The sequence below is a fragment of the Salpingoeca rosetta genome, assembly GCF_000188695.1.
Source record: "Salpingoeca rosetta unplaced genomic scaffold supercont1.28, whole genome shotgun sequence".
Lineage (NCBI taxonomy): Eukaryota > Choanoflagellata > Craspedida > Salpingoecidae > Salpingoeca > Salpingoeca rosetta.
This window is the reverse complement of record NW_004754906.1, coordinates 310,904-320,466: the sequence shown is the minus strand read 5'-3', so window position 1 is coordinate 320,466 and position 9,563 is coordinate 310,904. Positions and strand designations below refer to the sequence as shown.

General features: G+C 55.6%; 3 protein-coding genes across 3 annotated transcripts in view; 2 read left to right on the top strand and 1 right to left on the bottom strand.

Moving 5' to 3' along the window:
• The window catches only part of PTSG_09345 (LIM domain-containing protein 2), a gene marked incomplete at its 3' end in the record, with an annotated part of 6,558 nt that extends 2,053 nt beyond the window's left edge, over window positions 1–4,505 (top strand). Inside the window, exons 6-17 of the mRNA XM_004989547.1 lie at window positions 248–652; window positions 855–1,207; window positions 1,397–1,463; window positions 1,658–1,872; window positions 2,015–2,081; window positions 2,247–2,306; window positions 2,464–2,901; window positions 3,066–3,143; window positions 3,380–3,559; window positions 3,765–3,827; window positions 4,061–4,187; window positions 4,435–4,505. Coding sequence (XP_004989604.1) covers window positions 248–652; window positions 855–1,207; window positions 1,397–1,463; window positions 1,658–1,872; window positions 2,015–2,081; window positions 2,247–2,306; window positions 2,464–2,901; window positions 3,066–3,143; window positions 3,380–3,559; window positions 3,765–3,827; window positions 4,061–4,187; window positions 4,435–4,505 — 2,124 coding nt within the window. The remainder of the gene's footprint in view (window positions 1–247; window positions 653–854; window positions 1,208–1,396; window positions 1,464–1,657; window positions 1,873–2,014; window positions 2,082–2,246; window positions 2,307–2,463; window positions 2,902–3,065; window positions 3,144–3,379; window positions 3,560–3,764; window positions 3,828–4,060; window positions 4,188–4,434) is intronic.
• Window positions 4,506–4,845: 340 nt separating this feature from the next.
• PTSG_09344 (uncharacterized protein) lies at window positions 4,846–8,057 on the bottom strand. Its single transcript, XM_004989546.1, has 8 exons — window positions 7,029–8,057; window positions 6,281–6,434; window positions 6,029–6,115; window positions 5,847–5,930; window positions 5,496–5,602; window positions 5,265–5,310; window positions 5,028–5,125; window positions 4,846–4,898 (listed from the first exon to the last, which is right to left on the bottom strand). The coding sequence occupies exons 1-8, from the start codon at window positions 8,052–8,054 to the stop codon at window positions 4,851–4,853; spliced, it is 1,650 nt and encodes a 549-aa protein (XP_004989603.1). The 5' UTR covers window positions 8,055–8,057; the 3' UTR covers window positions 4,846–4,850.
• Window positions 8,058–8,120: 63 nt separating this feature from the next.
• The window catches only part of PTSG_09343 (uncharacterized protein), a gene marked incomplete at its 3' end in the record, with an annotated part of 1,976 nt that continues 533 nt past the window's right edge, over window positions 8,121–9,563 (top strand). Inside the window, exons 1-4 of the mRNA XM_004989545.1 lie at window positions 8,121–8,537; window positions 8,760–8,860; window positions 8,981–9,109; window positions 9,259–9,344. Coding sequence (XP_004989602.1) covers window positions 8,285–8,537; window positions 8,760–8,860; window positions 8,981–9,109; window positions 9,259–9,344 — 569 coding nt within the window. The 5' untranslated portion in view covers window positions 8,121–8,284. The remainder of the gene's footprint in view (window positions 8,538–8,759; window positions 8,861–8,980; window positions 9,110–9,258; window positions 9,345–9,563) is intronic.

The window sequence follows — 9,563 nt, the reverse complement described above, 5'->3', positions numbered from 1 at the left end:
TCGCTGTACCACAAAAGAGTGGACCACTGGAAAGACTCTCGTCAAAATTACAAACTTGCACTGTTCCTGTCCTATGTTAGTCATAGTAGATAACACACACACACACACACGCACACACACACACACACACACACACACACTCTCTCTCTCTCTCTCTCTCTCTCTCTCTCTCTCTCTCTCTCTCTCTCTCTCTCTCTCTCTCTCCCTCCCCCCCCCCCACTCACCCACACGCACACACACACGTCAGACTGCGACGCCTGAGGAGAAGGCGCCGATTCGCACAACACCATCCAAGATGACGGCCACACCACCGACAACAGGTGATGACGACGATCAGGTGAAGCCGCGTGCCCGCCCAGCAAAGGAGAGCGCAGGGGATGCTGAAGACCAGGCAGCTGCAGCCGATGAAGTGGAGAAGGACGCGGGTGAGGCTGTCATAGTAAGTGGTGGTGGCGACAAGACTAAAGAGGACGCGGAGGATAAGCGGTCCGAAACAGCCAGCGGCAGCGGAGGAGCGACGGATGACACACCCAAAACAACGAGTGCTGTGTTTGGCGCCATCAGTGCGGAGACAAAGACGCTTGAGCACCCGACGCTCGATCGCCCGAAGCGCCCGGCCGGATCCGTTCGCCGGCCATCCCGCTCAAACAAGGTGAGCACGGCAACGTGATTGTGTGTCTGTATGTATGTATGTCTGTCTGTGCGTGTTTGTCTGTGTCTGTGCGTGTTTGTCTGTGTCTCTGTCTGTCTGTCTGTCTGTGCGTCTGTCTGTCTGTGTGCTTGCGTTTGTGTGCCTCATTAACGTTCTATCCACCTTGCCCCGTCCCCTTTCATCCACGCCACACCACGCCAAGGCCCCCGGTGCAAGTGCCCCGAAGCGGCAGATGCCGAGTGTTCCCGCCGGCGCCAAACCGTCATCCTCATCGCGCTCGTCAAAGGCCGCGTCGTCGTCAGCATCGCCCGTCGCCGCCATCGAGGCCGCGGCTGCTGCCAGCGGTGTTGCGACTGAGAAGGACAATCAGCTGATTGCTCGCCTGAAGGCGGACGTGGCTGCTGAACGCGAGGCGCGCGAACACGCCGAGAATCAGCTGACAGCGCTGCGGGAAGAAATGCGCAAGCTCAAGCAGCAGCAGAACAGCGCTGCTGGTGGCGTTGGCGGCGCCATGAAGACTGAGGGCCAACTCATCTCCCTCAAAGCCGAACTGCGGTAAGCGTGTTTGTAGTGTGTGTGTGTGTGTGTGTGTCATGGGTGGAGGGACAGAGAAGAGAGAATGTGCACACGAAGGACAGTACGTGCGTGGCCGTTTGTGCTGAGTTATGCGTACTCTTTATCCCTGTAGCTGCACTCCATAACATGTGTGCGCTCACGTTTGCTGGATGGTACGGCTCTGGACAGGGAGGCGCGGGCGCAGGAGAAGACGATCCGTGACGAACGCGATGAGCTCAAGCAGCGCGTGAAGGAGGTCGGCTGCTACCGATTGCTGTTCGCATACCTGCGCACGCACACACCTACTCACACACACATTCTAATTGAAACAACACACACGCACACATTCAATGCGCGCGCATACGGAAGCACGCATACACTCTGCTTGCGCACACACACGCACGCTCACGTGCTAAGCTCACGTTTGTTGCTTCGATCTTGTTGTAACAGCTTGAGAAGAAGGTGGGCGCGCAGGAGGATGTGACTCAGCAACTGAAGAAGGAGCAGAAGGCGCTTGCAGATGCAGGGCAAACCATTGCGCAATTGCGTGGCAAGGTGGACAAATTGTCCGCTCAATCCACAAAAACCGCGTCTCAAGATGACTCGCACTTGAAGCAGATGCAAAAGCTGGAAGCCACACTCATCAGCACAAAGGCCGAGCTCAGGTGCGCTGTTGCATGCGTGCGTGCGTGTGTGTGTGTGTGTGTGTGTGTGTGTGCAAGTGTGTGTTCACCACTGTTGTGTCTCTTCGGACACTGTGTTAGATCTCTCACCCTTGCTCTTGTTTCACAACTGCGAATGTGGCAGGGAGGCGCTGAGCCGCGAGAAAACGCTTCAAGCGGAAAACGAACGGCTTCACCGCCTTCTCGACGCTGTTCGTAGACACTCACACACATATGTACATACACACGTACATGGTTGCGTACTGCGCATCGATGGCAGCGTGATTGCTGATGCTATGCAAGCAACATGACTGTGCACTCACATCAACACACGCGCACGCACGTACACGCGAATCACCAACACCGCCATTGCATAGGCGAAGGAGAGCAAACCAGCTGCGCCGACCAAAAAGCACGCAATTGCCGGCCTCGACGCGGTGAGAAACACACACACACACACACACACACACACACACACACACACACACACACACACACACACACACACACACACACACACACACACACACACACACCAGTGAGTCGTGAGTCGTTCGCTGTTATTGACTGCCGTGCGTGTGGTTTGAATGGCAGGGCGACTCTGTTGTTGATGAGCCGGAGACAACGAAACCAACACCTCCAGCAACCAAGCCCGCAGCAGAACCAGCCAAGCCCGCAGCAGAACCAGCCAAGCCCGCAGCAGAACCAGCCAAGCCCGCAGCAGAATCAACCAAGCCCGCAGCAGAATCAACCAAGCCACAATCAGAACCAGCCAAGCCCACGCCCACGACGGCCAAGCCCGACATTGTTGCGAAGAAGCCCGACATTGTTGCGAAGAAGCCTGCTGTGGATGTGAGCAGCAAGCCCAGTCTGCCCGCCAAGAAGCACGAGGCAGTTGAGCGCGCGCGTTCGGACTCTGCGTCGACGGGCGAGCGGGAACGGTCTGTGTCGCCAAGTGGCGCAGCAGTGCCCGGGGAGCTGAAGACAACCGGTGGTACCTTTGAACGCCCGAAACTCAGGCGCACCATCAGGGTACGGCGGTGGTGGTGGTGGTGGTGGTGGTGGTGGTGGTGTGGTCTTGCTGATGAAGCTATGGCCATGCATTGACGTCTAGTGGAGACAACGCCAATACTTCAACTGCATTCACCCGTCACGCTTTCCTGCACATATGCACACCATGGCCAACACATGAACAGCGGAAGAAAGATGAGGAGAAAAAGCCGGCGGCAGCGCCGAAGCAAGTCGACTTCCGCCAGTCCCTCCGACGCAAGAAGGTGACGCGCTGTGATTGTGTGTGTTTGTTTTGTTTGTTTGTTTTGGTTGTTTGTTTGTTTTGTTTGTTTGTTTGTTTGTTTGTTTGGTTGTTTTGTTTGTTTTGGTTGTTTGTTTGTCTGTTTGTTTGTTTGTTTGTGCGCGTGCACACACTTCAGGTCACCACCCGCGAACCCTTCCTCGTGTTTCACGCATGTTTCCCTTGTCTTCTGTTCCCTCGTCGTTGCAATGCGTTCAGGAGCCGAGTGCGGCTGATTCCGCTGCCACCACGAGCGCAACAGCAGCTGTCGATTCGCCCAAACCGCTCAAGCCGAGCGAGGTTGGCAAGTCCAAGTTTGAGAGTCAGGCGTCTGTTGACGGCGACGGCTCTGCTGCTCCCAAGAAGGGCTGGCAACCTCCCGTGCAGCCAAAGTGCTACGTAAGTTGCTGGGATGGGTGGTTTCGTTTGGTTTGGTTGCTTGCTTGGTTGTTTTGTTTCGTTTTGCTTTGCTTGGTTTGTGTTCCTTTTCTTATGTCTGCATCTTGGTGGACATTGTCCTTTGCAGCATTTGATGCCGTGCATTGCGTTTCTCCTCTGTGTTCCCTCACTATGTTTGCCTTCCTCACAACCCCAATCCATGCAGGTGTGTGACAAGACCGTGTTTGTCATGGAGCGGCTTGTTGCTGACGAGAAGACGTACCACAAGGTCCGTCATGCGTGCGTCTGTTTGTTTCATTTTCCTTGTTTGCGCATTGATATCGAGAACACTGCGCTGCTGTTGCGATGATTCGTGATCATGGATTGGCCTTGTTTTCCAAGCGAGTTAACAAAAGCAAACACACACCCCACCAAACACACCAAACACACCACTCTCTTTTCTCCATCTCATTTCCACGCTGTCTGTCCCAATTCTCCGTGCGTTGGCACTACCACCATCAGCAATGCTTCCGCTGCTCGCACTGCAAGAAGGTGCTTGGCTTGGGCAACTTTGCTGCCTACAAGGGCTCCCTCTTCTGCAAACCACACTTTAAGCAACTCTTCAAGCTCAAGGGAAACTACGACGAAGGTGTGTCTGCGTGTGTGTGTGTGTGTGTGTCTGTGTCTGTCTGTCTGTCTGTGTGTGTGTGTGTGTCTGTCTGTGTCTGCCTGTGTGTGTCTGTGTGTGTGTGTGTGTGTGTGTGTGTGTGTGTGCGTGTGTGTGTGTGTGTGCTCTTTGTGAATCCGTCAACAGGAAGTTGCCGCTCGCGAAATGAATCGATTGCACTCACGTCGGCATATCCACAATGCCTTGGTGTCCTTCGCTGACGTTGCAGGGTTCGGCCACGCGCAGCACAAGTACAAGTGGGTCAGCAAGGACGAGGATGATGACGACATTGAAGTGTAGTTCCCCCTCCTCGCACCATCAACCATCGCCACTGCTGCCAACCAGCAATGGCGTTTGTTTGCCACATCGTTTTGCTGTTTCATGTTTTGTTTTGCCCGTCAGCATTCAGTAACAATGCATGTTGCATGCTTGCTTCCCTTCACACCGTTACACTCCTCCACTCTGCTTTCCTGTTGTGGTGTTTTCTGCCTCCGTGTGTGTGTGTGTGTGTGTGTGTGTGTGTGTGTGTGTGTGTGTGTGTGTGTGTGTGTGTGTGTGTGTGTGTGTGTGTGTGTGTGTGTGTGTGTGTTTTGGTTTGGCTTTGATCAAGCCAGCCATTCCTTCTGCTTCCTCCTCTTTCACCTCCTAAAGAAGCATGTAGCAGCCAACCATGGATGTGCTGAAGACGCAAATCTGAAAGAACACGCGCCGTGAACAAAGCAAAGTGAAAAGCAGCGAAATGAGGCAATGCAGTCGCCAAGCATCGATTCACACACATGCACACGCACACACACGCACACGCACGCGAAACTGTGCACTCACGGGTGCTGGTTTGACGAGGAGGAGAACTGGGACGAGCAGACACACACATGCAAAAGTCATTCCGTAGTTGAAGTCGTTTCGAAACAGCGGTTGTTCCCCTGTTGATGTTGTGCGTATATGTGTGTGTATGCGTGAATGTGGGCAACACTTTGCTTGTGATGGCACACACGAGTGTGCAAGTCCGTCCAAAAGTGAACACGCCCAACACACGCGCAGGGTCATGTCACGTTCGCGCACCGAGAGGAGTGGCGAACACGAGACATGCAACCAGAAAGCCGGCAACCTGAAAGGGGGGGGGAAGGCGTGACAAATGGGTTATGATGAGATGCGAATCGGGTGAGTTGTGGACAGAGACGGGGGAGAGAGAGGACTACAACAAAATGGAAGGAAACTGATGAGGGAGCGTGTACAACGTATATACAGACACACACATGCATAAACCACACATACACTCGCATTTGACCCCACCGCGCCCTGAAACGTGATCCACATTCCGTTCCAGTTTGTGCACTTCCAGCACATGAGCAGCGGGAACACGAGCACAGCCGCGGTGCCAAGACTCGCTCCCATCGACGCTGACGCGGGGGTGATCCGTGGCACATGTTAGCAGTCGTTGCGTGTGTGTGTGTGTGTTGATGTGTTTGTGTTTATGTGTGTTTAGTGTGTGTGTGTATGTGTGTGTGTATGCGTGTGTGTGCTTATGCGTGTGTGTGTGTGTGTGTGTGTGTGTGTATGCGTGCGTTGTGGGTGGGTAATCTCAACGCATGTGGCGGCAACAGCAGTGATTTGGCGTGGTGTCATGGTGTCACTGCAACAGACCTGCAAAGGAGAGGGAGGGTGCCAACGTGGCGAGAACGATGTACGTTGCGGTGGCAGTCGCCACACCAGCAAAGATCATCATGCCTGGTAAGCCACGCGTGTGTTCGTGACGAGTGTGAACCGTTGGGGAAAAGCTGGAGTCAAGCAACGAACGCATACTGTCACGCACACACACGACGCACTTGCGATGTAGAAGCGAAGACCAAAGAGTGCGAGGAAAATGCCAACAGCGCCCGCGCACATACACACGGCCATGTACACGCCATCAACTGCAACAACAGCAATGACAGTCGCAGTGAGTTCGATCACAAGCGTGTATGGATATGTTGGCAAACAGCAAGGGTGTGCGCATGTGCATGCGTTTATGTGTGTGGGGGTGGTGGTGGTTGCTGTTGGTACAAAGGCTGTGTGTGGGTCGAGTGTGCATGACATACTGAGGTGGTGGCAGTTGTCGAAGTTTGGGTCGTTTGTGAGCGAGCACGCATATGTGTGCGCCGGTGCGTAGACGGATTGGAACGACTCGATGGGTTCGTTTGGATAGAGGGCAGCGCGGTACGTGTCCGTGACCAGCACGTTGTAGATGACACCCTGTGCCGTGTTGTGAATGGGTGGTGGATGGCGGATGAGGGCAAGATGACCGGGTGTAGCAAAGGATGGTATGCAGCAGTTGATGGCCTACAACGCGTGCACACGCACACACACGCACACTCTCGCACACTCCTTCACTCACACACACACACACAGCCGCGATCGTCTAGCTACGAAGTTAGAGTGTTGCCCCATGGGGACTATATCACAGCGGGTTCGCTACTCATCCGTCGAGTCACTCAGGGACCCCTAGATATACTAGGGGCCCTCAGCCCAGTCCGTAGAGGTAGACTCAACAAATGAAGCGCCGATGGTCCAGGGTCGTTTAACTTTTCCTAACTCAAAGGTCGATTCGGTCAACACGTAAGAGAGCCCAATGGGTACCACGTAGTAACAACCCCTAAACGGAGCCCTTTAATATCCTAATGTCAAGGCCATATCGCCGGTACCGTCAACACGGGCGACGCCCCCTTGCCTCTCTCTCTCTCTCTCTCTCTCTCTCTCTCTCTCTCTCTCTCTCTCTCTCTCTCGCACACTCATTCACTCACACACTCATTCACACACACACACACACACACACACACATCCCCTTGCCTGTCCTGGAACGGAGCCGAGGGCCTTCCTGCGCGGCTTGTCAGGCAGGATGCTTCCCTCGTCCACGCGGATACCAAACGTCTTCACGTGCTTGACGGTGCTCATCTTCGACAGGGCAACGAGCAGGTCCTTTGGGTCGAGCGGCTTGTGGAAGTCCGACCCGCAGTTGGACAGGTAGGTGCGATACAGCTCAAACTTGAGCGTGCCCGGGTTGCTGTCCGCCTGCGCGGATATGTAGTCGCACGTGCATGCGTCTGCAGACCCGCTCGACGGGAAGTTGGCGGCGAGCGGGCTGCCAAAGTCGGCCTGCTGATAGTCGACGGTGGTCTTGTCGCGGGAGTACTGGAGGTCGATCATGGCGTCGAAGGGGAACGGAGATGTGGTGGCGCACCCACCGGGCATGGGCATGCGTCCAGAGCCAAACTCAGCGATCACCGCCACGCCCGCTGCCTTGATGGAGGCGGTGGACACTGGGAGGAGGGTAACGGCCACATGAATATCGGGGTTGGAGGGAAAGGGTGCCCAGTATGCGCCCTCGAAGTAGCACTCCGGCTCCAGCGTGCCGTACCACTGGCCGAGGCGGGAGATGAGCGCTGCACCTGTGGACGTGGCTGTTGCGCACCCGGTCGTATTGGTGCACGTGCCCTGCGGTGTGAGCGGCGCCCCCTGCACGCTCATGGTGAGCCGCACTTGCAGGGCCTGCGAGTGCGCGGAGACCTTGACCCACCTGTTCCCGTGGTCGCAGGGCCCTGTGCACTCTGCGCCAGGGGACGGGTTGTGCAGGGTGAACAGGCGTGTTTCGCCTGCTTGCATGTTTATGTCGGTCCACGCGTCAGGCTTTAGTTCGGCGTCCGTTGCTGCTGCTGCTGATGCTGCTGCTGATGCTGTTGATGCTGCTGTTGATGCCATCGTTGGTGCAGCTGTGCTCGTCATCATCGCAACAGCGAGGGCAATCGCCAGCCACGACACACAACTTGCTCCCCGCGCTGCACAATGCCAGCACCAACCCATCATCATCATCACCATCGTCACCATCGCTGTTGTTGTTTGTGTTGGTGGGGAGGACGATATGAATGACTCATTTCGCTGCGACCAACGACCAACAGACGAACACACCATTCGCTCGCTTGCTTGCCTTCTTGCCCGCTTGCTTGGCTCGCTTCTTCCGACCTATCGTCGTCACCTTTGTCTGTCACCCTCGTTCCGGTTCCCTGCCTGGCTTGGACCACGTGTCGCCGGCGGGGGTGTTGGGCTGGATGCGCTTCCGGGCTGTGCGGCTGTTGGCAACGTGGCTACGACGGCGCTCGATCCGGGTTGCGCTCATCATGTCCCTGTGCATCACCTTCCTCTTCTGGGCCATGCTGCCCAGCATCGAGGGGACGGCGCCATGGGCCGGCATCACCGGGGCTGCCGCGCCGCAGCAGGAGCACGAGCGCCACCCGCCACCGGTCGCCTGGTACCACCGCAGACACCTTGCTGCCGCAAGCAACGACTCCTGCAAATACACAAGTGTGTTGTGTTGTGTTGTGTTGTGTTGTGTTGTGTTGTGTTGTGTTGTGGTGTGGTGTGGTGTGGTGTGGTGTGGTGTGGTGTGTGTATGTGTGTATGCATCCCACCGATACGTCTGTACGTTCATGCGTGTCTGTGTATGTTTGCTTTGCCATACGTGCCTTTCCAAACCCGCTGCTCACCTACTCACTCCCCCCCCCCAACTGCCTTGCCGTTTCGCAGCCTTTGATGGGCTTCAGCTTGTGGATGATCTTGGGCGCGTGTGCAACGTTGAAGATGCACAGCCAAACGGATGCTGTTTCTCAACGAGCCAAATCGTCGAGGTGTGCGTGCTGTGTGTCATCGTGGTTGCGCGAGATACAGTGTGGTCGCCCCCTTGGCCGGTGTGCTTCCATTCACGACCACTCATCCCCCTACTCTCCCCTACCCCCACATGTTCACAGGCCGTGTGTGACTCGTGCGACGCAGGGCACTGCTGCCGTGTGTATGAGCACTGCGTGTCGTGTTGCCTGGCGCCAAAGCACGTCCCACTGCGCCGCTTTGTCTTCCACAACCTCACCGAACCCCAACGGGTGTGTCTGTGTGTCTGTGTCTGTGTGTCTGTGTCTGTGTCTGTGTCTGTGTCTGTGTGTGTGTGTGTGTGTGCATACGCTCGATTGCACATGATACGATATCACCACTGCCTCATTATGTGGGTGGGTGTTTGCATATATGTGTGCAGCGTGTTCTGTCGTTGGTGTCGGACCAGTTTGAGTACTGCGAGGCAAAATGCAGAACAAGTTCGCAGAGCGTTCAACACGAAAACAAGTGTGTGTGCGTGTGTGTGTGTGTGTGTGTGTGTGTGTGTGTGTGTGTGTGTGTGTGTGTGTGTGTGTGTGTGTGTGTGTGTGTGTGTGTGTGTGTGCACCTGTCTGTCTTCCCTGCATGTTTGTTTCCTGCGTACCTATGCTTGCCAACTCTGTTGCTATGCTGTCACCGTCACCTCACCACCAATGTGCCTGTGCACATGGCATCGCAGGTTCAAGA